The 17,034-nt window shown below is 54.5% G+C and overlaps 5 protein-coding genes across 5 annotated transcripts; all 5 read right to left on the bottom strand.

The window, feature by feature from the left end:
* Positions 1 to 396: 396 nt before the first annotated feature.
* On the bottom strand, positions 397 to 1,458 carry CGCS363_v014349 (Coiled-coil domain-containing protein 130; the record flags this gene model as incomplete). Its single annotated transcript, XM_036646198.1, has 1 exon — positions 397 to 1,458. One exon carries the CDS (start codon positions 1,456 to 1,458, stop codon positions 397 to 399), a length of 1,062 nt encoding a protein of 353 aa, XP_036488043.1.
* Positions 1,459 to 3,792: 2,334 nt separating this feature from the next.
* Positions 3,793 to 6,271, bottom strand: CGCS363_v014348 (Transcriptional activator protein DAL81; the record flags this gene model as incomplete). Its single annotated transcript, XM_036646197.1, has 2 exons — positions 3,793 to 5,647; positions 5,928 to 6,271. 2 exons carry the CDS (start codon positions 6,269 to 6,271, stop codon positions 3,793 to 3,795), a joined length of 2,199 nt encoding a protein of 732 aa, XP_036488153.1.
* Positions 6,272 to 12,494: 6,223 nt separating this feature from the next.
* Positions 12,495 to 12,796, bottom strand: CGCS363_v014347 (uncharacterized protein; the record flags this gene model as incomplete). The annotated part of the gene is made up of 2 exons (XM_036646196.1): positions 12,495 to 12,598; positions 12,691 to 12,796. 2 exons carry the CDS (start codon positions 12,794 to 12,796, stop codon positions 12,495 to 12,497), a joined length of 210 nt encoding a protein of 69 aa, XP_036488322.1.
* An 818-nt stretch (positions 12,797 to 13,614) lies between these two features.
* CGCS363_v014346 (uncharacterized protein) lies at positions 13,615 to 14,106 on the bottom strand (the record flags this gene model as incomplete). The annotated part of the gene is made up of 1 exon (XM_036646195.1): positions 13,615 to 14,106. The coding sequence occupies one exon, from the start codon at positions 14,104 to 14,106 to the stop codon at positions 13,615 to 13,617; it is 492 nt and encodes a 163-aa protein (XP_036488321.1).
* Positions 14,107 to 15,508: 1,402 nt separating this feature from the next.
* Positions 15,509 to 16,668, bottom strand: CGCS363_v014345 (NAD-dependent protein deacylase; the record flags this gene model as incomplete). Its single annotated transcript, XM_036646194.1, has 3 exons — positions 15,509 to 16,086; positions 16,190 to 16,540; positions 16,593 to 16,668. 3 exons carry the CDS (start codon positions 16,666 to 16,668, stop codon positions 15,509 to 15,511), a joined length of 1,005 nt encoding a protein of 334 aa, XP_036488159.1.
* Between the last annotated feature and the right edge of the window lie 366 nt (positions 16,669 to 17,034).

Genomic DNA, 17,034 nt, shown 5'->3' with positions numbered 1-17,034 from the left:
CCGACGGAGACTGGGGCATGCTCATTGTCACCCCGGATTGAATCTTTGGTCGACATTCGATCAATACGGTCCATTCCTTCAGGGGCCTCCCATAGTTGCCAATGATTATATACTGATCGAAACTAACCGTCACAAGTACCGTGGCTCAGAAGGTCTGGGGTGTTTGTGTATCTGCACAGCGACCGTGCTATTCAAATAATGTGGCCAGCGTTGCGCGGCAAGCCAACCAGTTTCACCTTTTTTTCTTCTTCTTTTTGTGTAGAAGGCACGCGATGAGTCAAATAATGTCCTGATGCATCGCTCATCCCGAACCATATATAGACAATACTTAAAATCCCTGGGTATCACAAAGTGTGCCTCTCTCAAAACGCCATGTCGTAAAACTTCGGGGTTACCTCATCCTGAGTCTGAATCGTAGCCCACTAGAGCTTTGGAAGGCAGCGACTTCGGCCCGTCTTCAATCGTCTTTGGATCCTCAGCTTTTACGTCCCGTTTCCTCTTCAGACCGGGTATCCTCGGTGGTGTCCGCTCCGTCCGCGCATCTAGCAGGAATGGGTCTTGCGACATGCGTGTATTGCCTACAATCTCCGACACAATATGATGCCTTCTCTTTGACGCCAACAGCTCCGCTTTTGGCGTGCCCTTTGGAGCTTCGGCCTGAGCTTTCCTGGAGCTGCCCGCAGAGCGAAACAAGGGCTTCGCCAATGCTTTGCCGACGCTTGTGGCATCATCGTCGGGTGCGAAGTCCACCAGTGCCGCCCGTTGCGCATCTTCTTCCGTCCCGGGCACGAGATCGATGCCCAGACTCATTTTATCCTTGAGCGCCTCGCCCACCGCAGCTTCCTTCTCGCGCTCCTTTCTCCCAACCCGAAATGTTTGCCTCAGGGCCTTGTTGCGGGAGTACGGGTCGTCCCACTGCCGCTTCGAAACGTCCTCCAGCTCATCGATCCTCTCCGTCGCCTGCGCGAGCAGTTGTCTGTCCTCGATCGTCTTCTCCAAGCTCGCAAAAGCGTTGCTCCTCAGCTTCTGCCTCTCCTCGTCCGTCATGATCACCATCGCGCCCTCCCTCGGCACCGCGCCGGCCGCGGTGTCGTCCTCGCCCACGTCCCGCTTCTTCGCGCCGGACACGACCACGTACGCCGTGCTCTTCGGGTCGGTCTTGATCTCGATGGCGCCGCCGCAGTCGGCGTGGCGCATGCGGAACTGCCATATCGGCGTCGAGTAGTAGCTGCCGACCCGCTTCTTCTCGGCGTTGAAGCGCACGCCCTGGCCGATGATTGTGGGCTTCGGGCAGGTGGAGCACCAGATGGCGTAGGGCATCTCGAAGCGGACGGTGAGGATGCCGGAGGACAGCTTGGAGGCGCGCGCGCCGAGGGCGTGTTTGCCGTGGAGCTTGTTGCCTGACGTCGTGCCCTCGACGTCGGGCGGGACGTAGCGTCCCATGTTGAAACCCTGCATCTTGGATGGATGTCTCCGTGAGGGCGCTGATGTGTGGTTATGGGTCGCGCATTGGCGGAGTGGGTTTGCGACGGCTCGAGGTCGTGGTGGTCTCTGGTTGCCCTTGCTGATGACGATGATGGAGAATGTTCAACCGCGTCGGACATGGTGGGGTGTCACTGTGTGGTATCGGTACCGCGGGGCAATTTGCTTATATAATGGGGATTGAGGAAGTACGTATCGCCCCGAGGACTTCGCTTCATTTCTTCCCTTAATTGTCGCTTGCCTCCCACGGACTGGTCCAGTAGAAGTCGGCTCTCGCTCGTGTATGTGCATAGTAATACAAAAGGTACATTCGCCACAGGATTATACTGTCAGACCCGTACTATTGCATGTGCGGATGTCGTACTGTTGTCGTTTGTCGATATGCACGGTTGCCGCCATTCAGCAAGGCATCCAACCGTCCAAGTCTGAAGCTTCAATACGTATTGGATGGCAATTGGTTATGCCTCTTACTCAAGATCAACCAATGTCTTGAATTGAGCCGATGGTTGCCGCTTTAAAGTATGGATGCCGTGTAACTCCTGGTCGAAGGCGAGGCTGATGGGCAATTGTCACCATCGATTGCGTGCTTTGGCTGGAGGCTGGATACATGAGGCGGCCCAACCCACCACGACTCTGTATCTCTTGAGATTTTTGAGCTGACCCTTCCGCACATACCGTACCCTTGAAATTTCAAGCCGCTCGTGTCTCTTCAACAATCCCTGTCGAGATTACTTCACCATTGTTCGTCGTCCAACCTTCCCGCACGCATCAACGATGCCATCCCGTCATCGACTTACACGAGTATTTTCGTCATCAAAAGACGTGAATCATTCAAGATGAAGTAGAGCTGCCTCTCCATGGTCGGTCAGCTTCCTCAGAGCAGCAATCAACGGTCTGAAAAATCAGGAGTACCAAACCTAGAGCTTCTTCAATCGTGAGCCCAAGAAACACGGCTGCGGAATAGGAGAACATCAGTATTTCCTGAGTCTGTAAGAAGCACAACGCGATCGAGTGACTTGACTTTTTCATTGACTTGACAGTGGCAGTCTCGCCAGACACAACCCACCCGTCCTGTCAGTCTTCGTCATAGCAATAAACTCCATCCGGCAACCTGGAAGGGTATTAGGCTATTGTCGAATCCTTTCTCGTCCAGCCCAGACTCGAAACGTTCACTTTCGCCGCGCGGTACGATCTCATCTGAGCTTGGGCGACTCCACTTTGGTAACAGAGAACCTGCCTTGCAAACTCACCTTCCTGAGCACCAGTTTCATTCACCCAAACACCCAACGGCCATGCTCCTACCCGTGTCAGCTGCTTGCTCGCCCATCGACGTCAACAAGCACACACCTTCACGGCTTCTCGGTTGGCGCAATGGTTAGCGTTCTGGACTTTTAGGAAGTACTGAAATCCAGGGGTTACGGGTTCGAGTCCCGTACCGGGAGAAATTCCTTTTGTCGGTCTGAATTATCGTTAACTTAGGCACCTGCTTACTCGAAGGCAGGGCTGTCGCTCAACAGAAGAGCAAAAGCCACCTCAGCCTCAGCAGCTACTAAACACGATTGCAGTACTGTTTTCCGTTATTATTTCAGTGTCTGAGTGGTATAGGACAGCAATATTCTAGACATGATCGGGGCTCTAGTTATTTTCCTGCGACACCTCCTCATGGCTTCACCCACCAATACGAAAACGCCAGGGAAACAATCAGTTGTAACTCGTTGGTTGCTGTCTACGTAAAGCGTTACTTCGCCAGTCGCTGACAAACATCCAACAGCAGTAGTTAAGGGAACCGGGGCCATCAAGGTCTATAAGCCATAGCAGGACATCAAGGTATATCATTTCACATCCAAATCTCAATCTATGCTAAGTATGGATCGCTCAACATCCAAAGACGATGCTATTTTCTACCCCGCTCAAAAATGACGGACGGTATAAACCCCCCAGAATTGCGCCGGCACCGCTGATAGCGTTTCGTTCCCGTTGCGTCGTCGATCCAAATCAAAGTCCAAATGTCACAAAGATGGGAGGAGCCAGAGGCGGCGGCCAATATCATCATCCCCTCCTCTGAACCCCCTCTTGGGTTGTTGTCCGCCGCCCTAGCACCCAGTGGTATCCCGCAGATCATTATGCACTTCCCCCTTTTTACCCAAATAACGAAAAAGTTCGATCCTCCCACAGAAAGCGCAAAACGACAGGAAGCATCTCTTAGAGGGTATGCTTCTCTCGAGGGTATGCTTGCTCAAGTGAGCGTCTCGTCTCGTCATAGTGTCATTATATTCCAACTTGCAGCTCCGAGCGGAGCTGCTGCAACCGTCAATCGGCCATGTTGGCCATGCCTGCCGTCGGGGCAAAGGTCTCGTACATCTCGTCGTCGCTGCTGTCCGCGCTGGGACTACGAGGGCTCTGGGCGTTGCTGACGTCGGCACTCGGCAACCCGCTGAAGTTTCCGAAAGTCATGGTAGGAGGCGCACTCTGACCGAGTGCTAGGATCCCATTGCTCCCAAAGCTACTGCTGATGCCTCCAGGCCCCATGTCGACGACGCTCCCACTGCGGCTCATCGATGGCTTCTCGGGGAGCTTCTTAAGCAGACCGGTCGAAATATCGAGCATCGTCATGGCGAAGTTGGTTAGTCCTCTGCCTTCACCAGGCTTGGAGCTGACGGAGAGCGTCCAACGGTATTCTCCCAAGCGTCGGCGGTACCAATCAGCCTCTTCCCTCCCTGGGGATGTTGCCCAAAGGAGGGAGCCAAAAGTGCCAATGAGGGCAAAGTTGGTCTTGGAAGCAAAGTACCAGAACGAGCGCAAGTGAGATGAGTTCAGGCGGTTGACAAAGTCCATGGCAGAAATGAGACGAGCCTTGGCTGCGCTGCGGCATATATGCTGTACGTACTGGTCGACGGCCGCGCCGGTGGCCTCCAGTGACCGAATAATGCGACGATGGAGGGTGATTTCGGTGGCGAAGTAGGCGAGATGGAGGTAGCCGATACTCGACAGACGATTCGATGGGACTGTGTTGGTGGTGTACGAGTTGTCCATACGGATTGTCGCGGGCAAGCTGGCGTACCATTCTTTAAGCTTCAGCTGTATCGGCTTGGCCATGGACAAAATCAGGTGGGTGCCTTGTCCGCCTGCATTCGTGATGGTCTGCTGGGCTTGTAATGTGAAGAAGGTATCGAGAATCTCGGCAAGGACTTGCGACAGCTGAACCATTTGACCGAACAGAGTTCGGCCACGCTCGATTTCCAATTTCTCCTCCACATCGTTCTCGTCCCACTCGACGTCGGGGAAATCATGTTGTGTCAGCGGTTGCACGCCCCAGTTTGAGGAGAAGATGTGCGATGGACGGCCGTGAACGAGAGATCCCCATTTATCCTGCATATACAAAGCCCATGCGAGGCGCTTCCGCAGCCCCTTCTCCCAAGGAGGTATCTTCCAGTTCGTACAGTCGAGGTGCAGGCCAAGTTCCTGTGCGATCGCGACCAGCTGGGCTGTCGGAGCCCACTGGTCGCCCTCGGGTCGCTGGGACAGCAGAAGGCCAGCCTGGATGGTGGACAGTTTCGGCCTGTACATGGCGTCTGCGAGGGTCGTCCGGATCAGCCGCTCCATGTCGGAAATGTTTGGTTTCGGTAGTCGGGCCAGGTCCTCATCGTGCTCCCACCAGTTGATCGCAAACAGGTAGACGGCTGCCAATAAACAAGGAGAAAATTCGCGATAGCTGCGCTCGTACTTTTCCAGGAAGACGGTTTTTTGGATGATCGGAAATGCGGGATGAACGATGCGGAAGTAGAGGTCGACAAGCTTGCGACCATGGGGCCGGACGAGACCCTCTATAGCCTCGACATCCTCCAAGACGTGCTCGTGGCCCGGGGTGTTGAAGTCAGGTAATAGTAGAAAGGTGTCATCGTCGCTGACCTTGCGGAGGGTGCCGCGGGCCAGAAGACTCTCGTCATGGGGATCAAATGGTGAGAGGTTGATGAGAGAAGGCTCAAAGTCGGTGGTCGGACCGATGTACTGGCTGTACCGGTCGTTTTGGAGACCCAGCGTCCGCTTGAGCAGAGTTGGGCCTCCGACGTTCGCCATGTCTTCAATGAAGGAGCTGCTGCCGGTGGTACTGGAGAGGCTGGGCTGGTGTTGCCTTCGCCTTCTGATATCGGTCCTGATGGGCGAGCTATTGGACCAATCACGTGTCAGAGATTAAGGTTCGTTATCAGACGTGACCCCCTTGGCTGCGGCGCGCCCCCATGGCAGCCCAAGAAACATCCAACGGGCGCAGAAAAGAAGAAATGACAAGGGGAAGCGACCCAAGCTAGCGGGGAGGAGGAAGCAGTGCCAGTCTTAAGGCCACACGCGCGCGCGGGGGATAGCAGGAGTTAGGAGGAGGAGGAGCGGGAGGAGAGGGGAGGGAAAGAGAGAATAGACGAATGAAGTGAGAGGCAATTGGAACTGACCTTCTTTTACCAATGGGGTCGTCAAAGTCGCCGTTCAGCTTTCGTTTCCTCGGCTGAGGGCTGTTGAGCAGGGAGCAGTCTGAGCCGCTAGCTTGGCAGGGTATGCAGCTGTCGTCGTCTTCGCTGACAATACACCTGACCCTAGAACGTTGACACGATTCGCACGGGCTGAGAGAACGCGTTGTGTATGAGCCGACAGACTCGGTGATTTCCCGACCAGGCATGCTGCCGCGGAGGATATCGAGGTTCGTGAAGCTGTCCTGGAGATAAGAGTTCTGGCGGCGGGGAGGCTTTGGAGCAATGGCGATGGGAGCCGTCCTGACGACGGCACTTGGGTTGGACATGATGGGTAGGTAGCAGGCGTGGCAGTAGAAGAAAGCTATGTATATACGGACAGGGCTGGGCCGACGCAGGGGAGAAAGACGGGCGGACGGACCCGGTTCGTCAAGACGGGGCCCCGGCCCTGGTCTGGCCTGGAGAACGAGATTTGGGGGGGTGGTTGAGGCGGGTGTGAGTTACTGCTCTCCTGGTTTTCCGGAGATGTGACGGCGGTGATAGGACGATAGGCTTGCCTGAATGCCAGACGGGCAAAGAAGGCTGGCACACTTGGCCGGGATGAAAGCTGGGCACGTCGACTGGAGCCCCACGGCGCGGCGGCAGACGAGATGCAAGTGATGTAATGTGCCTGGTGGGAGTGGTCTTGGGGCCGCCACCAGAGGTCGACAGCAATAGATTCTCTTTGGTTGAGTTGAGGCCAGAAACGAGTACGTAGCACGAGATGCACGATCCGCCAGATAGGATTGGCTGGCGGCCGATTCAATGTGCCCTTGCCCTCTCTCTCCCTCTCTCTCTCTCTCACTCTTACTCTCACTGAAATGTGGCGTGCGAGCCTGTGCTGTAACACAAAGCAGCAGATTGGCCAACACGGGAAGACCTGTAGGATTCTGTCTCTCTCTGAGATAACGCTACCCCGTACGGCAGGCCGAGGCCGGTCGAGATAAGGGTAATGCGGTGGAAGCTTGGTAGAGCGAAGACGGACTGAGCGAGAACGGCGGACGGACGTCGACCGGGTGCGATTGCGAGGGTTGACGTGACTGACGGGGGCTGGGGTCGAGACTAGGTCGAGTTGGAGAACGGTGGAACAAAGACCACGCGAGGATTGTGTAAGGTGCAAGAAAGTAACCCAAGGTGTTGCGCGAGGCGAAGAGGTACGAGATAAGCAGCAACGGGAATTGTAAACGGGGACGCTAGAATACCCTCTGGTGCTATGTCAGAAATCGGGGGTGGGTTAGGTTGCAGGATTCCGAGTTGGTGGTGGTCGGGGATTTGGGCGGCCGATAGAGATAGAGATAAAGCGGCGCTGCGAGAGTGGGCAAGATGGGTTGATTTGCGCCCGTTTTTGGTGATGGAAATGGATGGTGGTGGTTTTTGTTTTTGGGGGTGCGGATGCAGGGCCGAATTTGGGGCCAGATGCAATTCCTGGGATTGGACGGCTTGCTTTTGGATGGATCGATATCGGGTGGGCTCAAGTGACGATGAAGGCAAGGATGAGATAAGCCTGGCTTATCAGTATCATTGGGCCCTGGGGAAAAGTATATGTAAGAGGCGATGTCTCTCTTTACTGTTGTTTCAAGGATCCGTTATTGGATGCGCCGCACCGGTAATCCTGGGGTGTCGTTTTTTTTTGTTTTTTTTCCTCCTCCCGGGTCTTCGTTTGCTGGATACGGAATAATATTATTTAATGGGGAGGGTGGCGAGGATGACGGAGTGAGGAAGAAACGGAGAGAGAGAAATAGAGGAATGGAAAGAAAGAAGAAGGGAGGAAGGGGAAAAGAGTAAGTGTAGAGGGGGGTGTGGGAAAAAAAGAGAGAGAGAGAGAGGCCAAGGAGGATAAAGAGCAGTAGGTAAGGTATGGCCAGGTAGAGTCAGAAGGAGGAGACGGACAGAGAGGACGGATGGATGTTTCTGCTCAGGTACCCAGACGCGGCAGACCAACCACAACGAAGAAAAAAAATATCCGGGGGAAAGAATTGCGGATGCGAAATGCAGATGGATTGTCCTTACGGCAGCCCACCCTCTATCAGCTATTGCGCGCGTCTTCAACCACAAGGAGGATCTGCTGAACAGCAGTTAGGGGACGTCAAGCAAGAGAGTCAGACCGCCGGCGAGCTACATGCAGCAACGCAGCATCAGCAGCAAGTGAGAAACAGTCTCGAAATACGGTCCAATGCCTTAAAACTTCTTCCACGCCCCAAGGCCCCCCTTCACTATTAATGCCACGTCTCGTCTGGGTGGATGTCGATACTAAGGGGGCGTATTAGAGGAGGAGGCGAAGGCAGCGACTGACTGGCCGGCGGGCGTAGACTTGGGTTCGGTGCCAGGCGCAAAGAACGACCGACCAACCCAAGAACAAAACGAGAGAAAGTCCCAAACCTTGGTCTGCTGGGGTATGGGGATCAGGATGGGGTTGGAGCATGGCATGGACAAGGACTCCGTGGACAAGTCCAAGTAGGCAGATGGGACGGGATGGGATAGGACGGAATGGATGGGATGGGATGGGATGGGACGGACATGGCCTCACACTCTGTTGACCAAGGTCCTTCAGGGACTAGCTGTCCATCTCGCTCTCACCGACCTTGTAATCCATACAGCACTACTCTGTATTTTGCATCAGGCAAGGAACGGGAGAGGCAGCGGTAACGGCAGCGGTAGAGCAGGTGCAGGAAGCATGGCTTGGCATCAAACTCTCGAGACAAGCATGCCGACGTTGAACGGCGGCCGAGTCGGTGACAATGACACAGAAGAACTAGAAAAGTAGTGTAAATCAGGCTGTGCTTCCTCCACGCACAAAGACGGTAGACGGAGAGTGCGCGCGCAAGATGGGGCAGGGCAGGCTATGCCTCACCCAACATGGGGCAAGTGTGCAAAGCCAAGTTGCGGGCGTCCAATTGCATCAGAAAGAATTGCGATTTGGGTTCGAGGAATCGAACGACAAGGCGCGATGCAGTGGTGGAAGAGCAGACCTCGGCAGCGGTAACTGACAGCAGTGGTATGTAACAGAGTGTGGTCAGAGAAAGAAAGAGAGTGAGCAGTAGGTAGCCTGGAAGGTAGGCAAGTGACGGCGCGGGCTATGGCGAGCGGCTCTTGTCAGGGTGTATGCTTTGCAGAAGAGGCGCCGTCGGCATGTTAGTCGTGCAGGTCCAGATCTAACTGCTGGACGGTCGATAACGATTACGTCGCACAGGACGGGGCAGTTTTCGTTGCATTCCCGCCCCGAGGGTCGAGTAGGGGAAAAGAGCGTAGCGTACGGATACGCAGTATCTGTACTTGGCAGTAAAGAAAGAGAGGTGGTGTGTAGTGTGTGGTAGTGTGTGGTGGTGTGTGGACACAGACGAACGACCATGTCCACAAAAGCACATGGCAAAAGGGACAAGATGGACATGGGTTGGCCGGATGGGAAAGATAAAGCACGAGACATGGGCCGGTGATGGAGGCAGCCTTATCTCTGTCCATTCCCGGCCGGGCGTTGGGTTGAAGGTGCTACGAGACAGAAATACATAATGGCATTTGGGCAAATCACGGCTCATATATTTGACTGTCACTGTCGAGCTGCTTATTCAAGGTCAGGCCCGTCGTGGTTTGACCAGCGGCATGCATCCATGATCCATCCACCATTCAATTCTCTTTCGTAAAGGGCCGGCGCTGCAAGATCCGAGTCGGCGGTACTCGGGCGGAACATGGGCCCCACCGCCGCCCACTGCCTGTCTGCAGCTTGATGGCGACTCTGGGGCCCTGGGCCCCTTCCCGGCGCTTGTAGCGCACTCGTACCCCGAAAGTGGCTCCTGTTACCTTATGGAAAACCTCGCCGTAGCCTCTTTGGGCCTAGTGCGGCAATACCGATAACGTAACAGTTGAAAATTGCCGAGTCAGGACGGTGCGACCTCCAACTTTTGGTCCATCGACAACCGACGAGTAGAGCATAGTGTTCATTCATAAGGTACCTACTCATCACTCTGTGAGTCTCTCTCTCTGCAGGCAGTCTGGCATCTCTGACCGCAGGAAGAGGAAGCGAGTCGCATGCAGCCCGACGTGCGGCAGCAGTAAGACCCACATACAACATCCCATCTCTATCTACCTGGAGGGATAAACCTGCAACGTTGAACGCACCTCACCCAGCATCCCACGATGCCGTGAATCCTCTCCCCATATGCCGCATACCCTCTGATTACTGCTGCGTACTTTTACTCTGTACGGAGTAGTCTAGATGCCAAATCACGGCCAGTCCGCCGTCGCGTCGGTGCAGGGTCCATGGAGACTGGAGACCTCAGACTGCAGACTGCAGACTGCAGACTCTACGTTGAACTTGTCGGTATCCCCTGTCTTGTCACATTCTCGTTTTTTTTTTTTTTTTAGTCCCCTTGCTCCCACTTACAACATTGAAACGACAAACAACAAAACCCCTTGGTCGAGAGTCCGAGCATGAGGCTTCAACGGTCCCGGTTGTGCCCGACGCGCCTCCCATTTCAGCACCCTCAGGGCTCAGGGCTCATTCTCAGGGCCTCCAACGTCCGAAGCCAGATCTGGTGGACCAGCCTCAGCTCCTGGTAACGCGGGGTTGCGGGGCATCCACCACCAGGTTGCACACCTTTGGTCTCCTGCGAATCATCGGCCCTGTTTCTCTGGCTCGTCACTGGGTTCTCCGTGAGTCCCTACTCACTTACGGATACTCAGTGACCATCGTTCCTCTCAACACCACCACCACCATCTTTGTCATGCCTAGGTAGCTCTTGGCCGGCCCTCCACACCAAAACACATACTCGTTCTGCTACTCGTTCTGCCGCCGTGTCGACCAAACAAACGGCTTCATCTGCAACCTGCCTCTTGTCTCTTGGTCTCTGCCAAAAGGTCACACAGCATCCCACTCATCTATCTCATCTGCCAGCCGCCACGTCGGCTCACCTGCCGAAAAGCCCCCAAGTGTCCCTCGTGCTCATCTACCTACTTTACTTACCTACAGATACCTCGCATGTCCTTCAACCAACTTAAATCTCAACGCCCATGCAAACGCTTTACCTGCCCTTCCCACCATCTTTCGCGGGAGACCCCCACAATCCCTGCATCTCGCGCCTCCCGACCGCTTTTTCTCAACAATACCCAAGCCACTCTCCTTCTCCAAAACCGCGCCTTTCGTGGGGGACCGCTCCGAGTGTCGTGCGGCATCGCGAACTCATCACACACACCCATATCGACCCGACCCCCCTAGCCCAGCAACTCCAGACAGGGGCAATCCCCTCACGCACATGCCTAGCCGGCTCTTACGTCATTGACCTCCTAATACCGCTAGACTCACGATGCACGCCCGGCGGCTCTATCGCTAGCGTTCCGGGGGGCCTCGGCGGTGCGGAATTTGCGCCTGTGCTTTCCAACCTCGACAACCCGGTCATCGTCTGTACCTTGACTACCTTACGAATGCCGTAGGGACCGTAGGGAGTCCTCCAAGCGGCAGCTCCCGGCCGGTGAAGATTTACCCGACAACCTCTGCTTCTCGGTCCGAGGCCGCAACACGATTGACACCATTCCACGCAACCAGAGTGCTTGCAGTCATGTGAAATGCCATCTATTAAATGCCGGTTTCCCACTCGAGTCCGCTCCCCTCAATAGGTCCCTTGCCCTAAGGAAACCTCAATTCAGGCCAACTTCATTGCTTCACGGAACATGACGAAAACAAGAGAAAAGGGGATAAGTTTTGATATTCGGCGTATACTAGCCCGAATATCGTTCATCTCATTACGTGCAAAGTTGCAAGTGTGCAGTCACACAAAGACCGTTCTTCTACAAGACACACGCATCCATTCTATTACAAGGGAAGCGCAACATCTCCAACCTGGAGTTCCTCCAATTGCCCTGGCGTATCACCCTCAACCCGCGGGCTAGAACTTCCATAACCGCAAGCTGTGGGCACGGGCAGAAGCCTACGTTTTAGGAAGCGATAAACTCGTGAAAGCAGGATGAATCCCGGGCTGCGGGCCCGCGACATTCGCTTGCGATTCAGGGCTGCGGCGGCAAAATTTCCAGGGTCTTTTCCAACATTCTTATCCGCACAGTTCACAACAGAATACGCTAATGCCAACCCAAGCCGGTGAACAGCAACGTTCAAGACCACATGCACCCGATGATCTTAGGAAATGTGATTGGTCATGGAAATCTCTGATGCGTTGAGGAGGGCTGGGCGGTGTTGACCGACGTTGCTCGATGTCCTCTCTTCGAGCCGGTTCAGGCCTGATGTTCAAACCAACCAACACCATCGCGGGAAGACCTCGCTGAAATCAATGAGCTTGGCATTCGTTTTTCCGTCAATGTTTATCAACCGGCGGTCGATCAATGTAGGTCATGAGACGGAAGACGTGGCGACGGCGGGTGAGAGGCAGATGCTGCCGATCCGATCAAATGAGTTAGACTTGCAGGTCGCTCAAGTTGGCCGTGCCCAGTACCGGAATATGCGTCTCAACACACCCGTCCGTCATGCACAGCAAGCACACTTAGCCGAGATGTCTATCACGCAAAACCTCAGACCATGGCGAAGGCCTGCTGCGGTCGTCGACGGTTCCAGACCCGATGGCGAGCCTGTAGTGTGTGTGGTTCAGTAGACACAAGCTCATGCTCAAGCGTGCCTTTATCCTACATCAACACATCTTCTGAGTCTGGCGCCAGCTTCGGGCTCCGGACAGAGTATGTGACGCAGCATCCGCTTCCAGCAGCATACAAACTTCCTCGTACGTTTCCTCGCCGCCATTCTTCGCAGGTATCGAGATCCGGAACCCGCCGACCTTGGCAAAGCCCAGCTTCTTGTAGAACGGCGCGGCGTCCATTGTGCTCTCCAGGAACACCGGCAACCCTCTGGACGCCGCCTCGTCTGAAACGGCGCGCACGAGTGCCGTCCCGGCTCCGCGGCCCCGGAAACCGTCGTCGGTACACAGGAAGGTCAGATCTAGAAGGGGGCCCAATTCATTCCCCGACAAAACGGACCACCGACCGGCCGCACCGGCGTAGCGGCAGAGGCCATGCGGAGACCCGCAAGGCGGGGAATGAATGTTCGAGCCCACGATATGTCAGATTTCCCGGGTAATATATTAGCGCCAATGGCGGGCTTTGGAAATGTCAAAGTGCTACGTGAAAGTTGTGGGTATTCTCTCTCCGTGGAGCTGGCCGGCATTATGCGAGAGTCATTTGTGGTCCCGCGGAGATAGTCGTCGAAATACAATCTCCATGTTCGAAAAGGAACAAAATGGCCGAAGTCCCTTCCCCCCCCCAAGAGAACTAACTCTCGGCCCACCGCCGGCGAGCGACTTCGGAGCCGGGCCATTTAATTGCGGACTTTGGGGGCTGGTGAATGAACGTCGACTTGGCGGGGACCATCGGGGGCGAACACGACCATTACGCACCACTCGGCCTCTCTCTTGCCTGCCGTGTTTGCCAGTGGGAGGAGATGGGACTGACGCCGCACGCGACATCTTCCGAAAATCTCACGTAAGGGAAATACCGGGATGGGGAGATGATGATGAGATTATGGAGGAGAGGAGGAGTGTGAGGCGGCCTACTAGGATAAATGGCCGCCCCGGCAGAAATCAAGCAGCAGGTAGGTACGTGTAGGATAGTAACGAGCCGCAGCAGCAGCTGAAGAAGAAATTCACTCACGGACAAAAGGCCGGGTGCCCATTGCTTGCTCGCGAGCGGACGAGGCGGCGGTAGAGTAGGCGGTGAGGTATTCTTGGTTGGCTGAGACGGGCCACACGTCCTCTTGTTCATCCTCGACCACCACCACATGCTTTTTTTGGTGTTGCTGTTGATAATGGCTTTCCTCTCCTTCTTGCTGTTCTGCAGCAGTAGCATGCTGCTGCGTCTGCTCGCCCGCATCTAAGCGCTCCGAACCGAGTGTGGGAACGCCGACAAGGTCCCATTTCACAAACGAGGCGACGCTGCTGTCTGGCGATGGCGATGATGCGTTGTCACCGTTGGCGCTGCTTTCGTGACTGGTTCTGCTGCCGCTGCGGCTGCTGCGAGCGACGAGGACCCGCGAAGCTGCGAGGTGGCGGAGGGTGTCTTGGGCGAGGTGGTCGTGCAGGTGTGCGATTGAGGCCGGGGTGGGGAACTGGAGGTGCAGCAGCGGGTTCGAGGACATTGACGATATATGGATTGAGGCGATTCGGGCCGCTTCGCACGGTGACGGGGGTGATATTTTGAACATATTAGGTCTTTTTGTTGCGTTTTTTGGTGCGTTGCTCGTGTGATGAGTTCCTCGATCTGGGTAACAGCAGGTTTTGAGGTTGTGTGAGGAGTGAGCTGCGTGCCTTTGTGAGATGGGGAGGAGGGGTTTTGAGTGGAATCGGTAGGTGATCATGTGATGTGACCCAAGATGACTTCTGAGGTTGCTTTGCAACGGAAGTCTTGTCTTGGGGGTCAAATTCGAACCCTCTGTGGTGATGGAAATGAGCTTGAACGTCGCAATATTCAACTCTATTTTTGAAGACATCGTGGGTATTGGGATTGGTTGGGGAGTGTGACTTCATGAGGTTCCACCCGACGGACGCTGAAATACTCAACTTCGATATATAGATTTGTTCATGAGGTCCCCAAAAGCCGCTGGAAGATCTTCATCGTTCTAGTCTGGGTAAAATGAAAAACCGTCTTGGTTCCAGCAAAGTTAGTGTTGAGGAAGACGGTCGTAACGTAAGTTGAGGAAGCTCGGGGTAGATTCAGTGAGAAGTAAACCGTTCCATGCGGAAAATTGACCATATGATTAGTAGACTTATTTCCCCCTTCTCTTGGCTTAAGAATCATTAGATGGAGGTCGAGACAACAGAGAGAACATGTGTGCACAGAGAGGCAATTTCAGCTTTCTTCAACTCTCACGCGTGCTGGTCAACTTTCAACGTTACCGGATATATTTCATCTCATTCGACAGGGCTCATAAAAACGGTTGTCATCGTTTCACGTTTTGGAGCCGGCAGCAATGAAGTAATGCAGGGAAAGATCCCATCAAGATACTGCCATAGCGCCTGGAATCGAAACATGGTCATGATTCAATGTTGTTCTTTTCTCATCAAATCTCGTTTATTCTACATATACTACACAGGATGTAAGTGAGGGGATCTGATATTCATGTATGGATGTATAGTAATGAAAATGCCTCAGCTTCTCTTCTATAGGGTAACCTCTGAGTTACGCATGAAGTTTTGCTATCTGGGCATATACCTCAAACCAACCAGGCGGCGAACTACCTCTGCCAGGTTTAATACTTGTATTCTATGTCAAAAGTCTTGATGTTTTATTCTTCTCTTTTCCAATATCTCCAATTATCCCTATTGTTCTTGTCGTCCCTGTTGTCATCTAAGCCCTGCCCGCCCGAATAGTAAAACTCTGCGCAGCATACTTCCGAGTCGCTTCGTTTGAGCATGACCGCACGAGAATATGCGGCGTGCAATCTAGCTGTGTGAATGAATACATGCCGACGATATATTGCCTAACGAAGTAATCGATATCTTGGGCCACGCTACCAATCAGGTCGCCGCCAATCGTTCTCCTCAAGAGTACCTTCCATTCTCGTCAATCTTCCCAATGACCGGCTCCAGCAACAACGGCAGCACCTCCGCAGCATCCCTTCCAAATGCAAAGTCTCCAGGCTTGACTTTGGAAATCTGGTTCTTATCCTCAGCTTCGGGGTTGACAGTACACACCCTCGCGCCGGCCTTGTGCGCCTTGAGGATGTACCCGGCAGCCGGCCATACCTGCGCAGATGTGCCGATGACGAGCATCAGGTCGACCTTTCCCTTTTCAATCCAATCATCCACGCCGTCGAGCATCCCCGCGTCGAGGCTCTCACCAAACCAGACCACACCCGGGCGCAGGAGGCCTTCCTTGCAGGACGGACAGTGCGGGAGATCTGCATCGTCAATCTTGGGGAGCTTTTTCTTTGGGTCTAGGAGGGGTAGCGTTTCATTGGGGTCCTTTACATCCTTCGATGCGGGAGCAAGGGCTGGGCATAGGGGGTCGGCGGTGTTGTTGCGTTCGACGTAGTCGCACTTGGCGCACTTGATATCAAAGAGGCTGCCGTGTAGGCGGCGGAGTTGTTCTACGTTGTGACCGGCTCGCGGCGAGAGATCTGTTCGTGTCAGTTATTATTCACTCACACCTCCTTGACACCGTTGCAAACAAAAATGTTGGTAAGACCAAAGAGCTTGGTGAACATCGAAGGGTTGTCTCACCGTCGACGTTCTGCGTGAGACACAAGAAGTCCGGGTTCTTCTCGGCCAAAGCAGCCAGTGCGTAATGGGCCGGGTTGGGCTTGACAGTGAGTGCCATGTGTCTCCGGTACGCGTAGAACAGCCACACGAGTCCGGGGTCGTTGCGGAACGCGTTCATGGTAGCCAGCGAAGTGGCATCATGGTTGCGCCACAGGCCTCCGGCACCGCGAAAAGTCGGCAGACCAGACGACGCAGAGAGGCCGGCGCCACAAAGGGCAAGGATGCGTTTGCTTGATTTCAGCGCTTTGTGGAATTCCTCAACATCGTTGTGCTTTGCCCTGGGCATGTTTGAGATGTGGATCTGGCGGGATGCTGGAAGACCATCAGCCTTAGAGTTTCAGTTGTAGGGCGGTCATGAGCTTACTGAATGGGGTGTAGGCGGATGGTTTCTTGAGTTGCTTCAGTACTGGGAGACCAAGCTTGGCGATGCCGTGTCTCATGATGAGATGGGACGGATGCTCACTGCAGTATTTATCTTGTTCTGGCAGTCCTTGCAGATGTTGGCCGTTAGGCAACCGCAAGGCGGGCGTGCCTATCAGGCAACCTTCGCAGGGGCTCAATTGCAGAGATCCGAAACAGAACAATCAATGGCTGCCGGCGGCAGATACTCAGATACCTAGTCGCATGTTCATGTTCTCCGTCGTGGTGCAATAAGCATTCAGGAAAGACGGGAGGTAGATGTGGGGGTGTTGTGCTCGGACTAGAATCCGATTCCCCCACACGCCAAGAGGAGGTGCTCCTCACCGCGAGTGACATCACTGCAAACATCCGGACTTCGCTCACCACCGAAACGCACAATTAGTCGC

Source organism: Colletotrichum siamense (assembly GCF_013390195.1).
Source record: "Colletotrichum siamense strain Cg363 chromosome Unknown KSG_Cg363_contig10, whole genome shotgun sequence".
In the NCBI taxonomy this organism is placed as follows: domain Eukaryota; kingdom Fungi; phylum Ascomycota; class Sordariomycetes; order Glomerellales; family Glomerellaceae; genus Colletotrichum; species Colletotrichum siamense.
The sequence above is the reverse complement of the archived record's forward strand: the minus strand, read 5'-3'. Positions and strand labels throughout refer to the sequence as shown.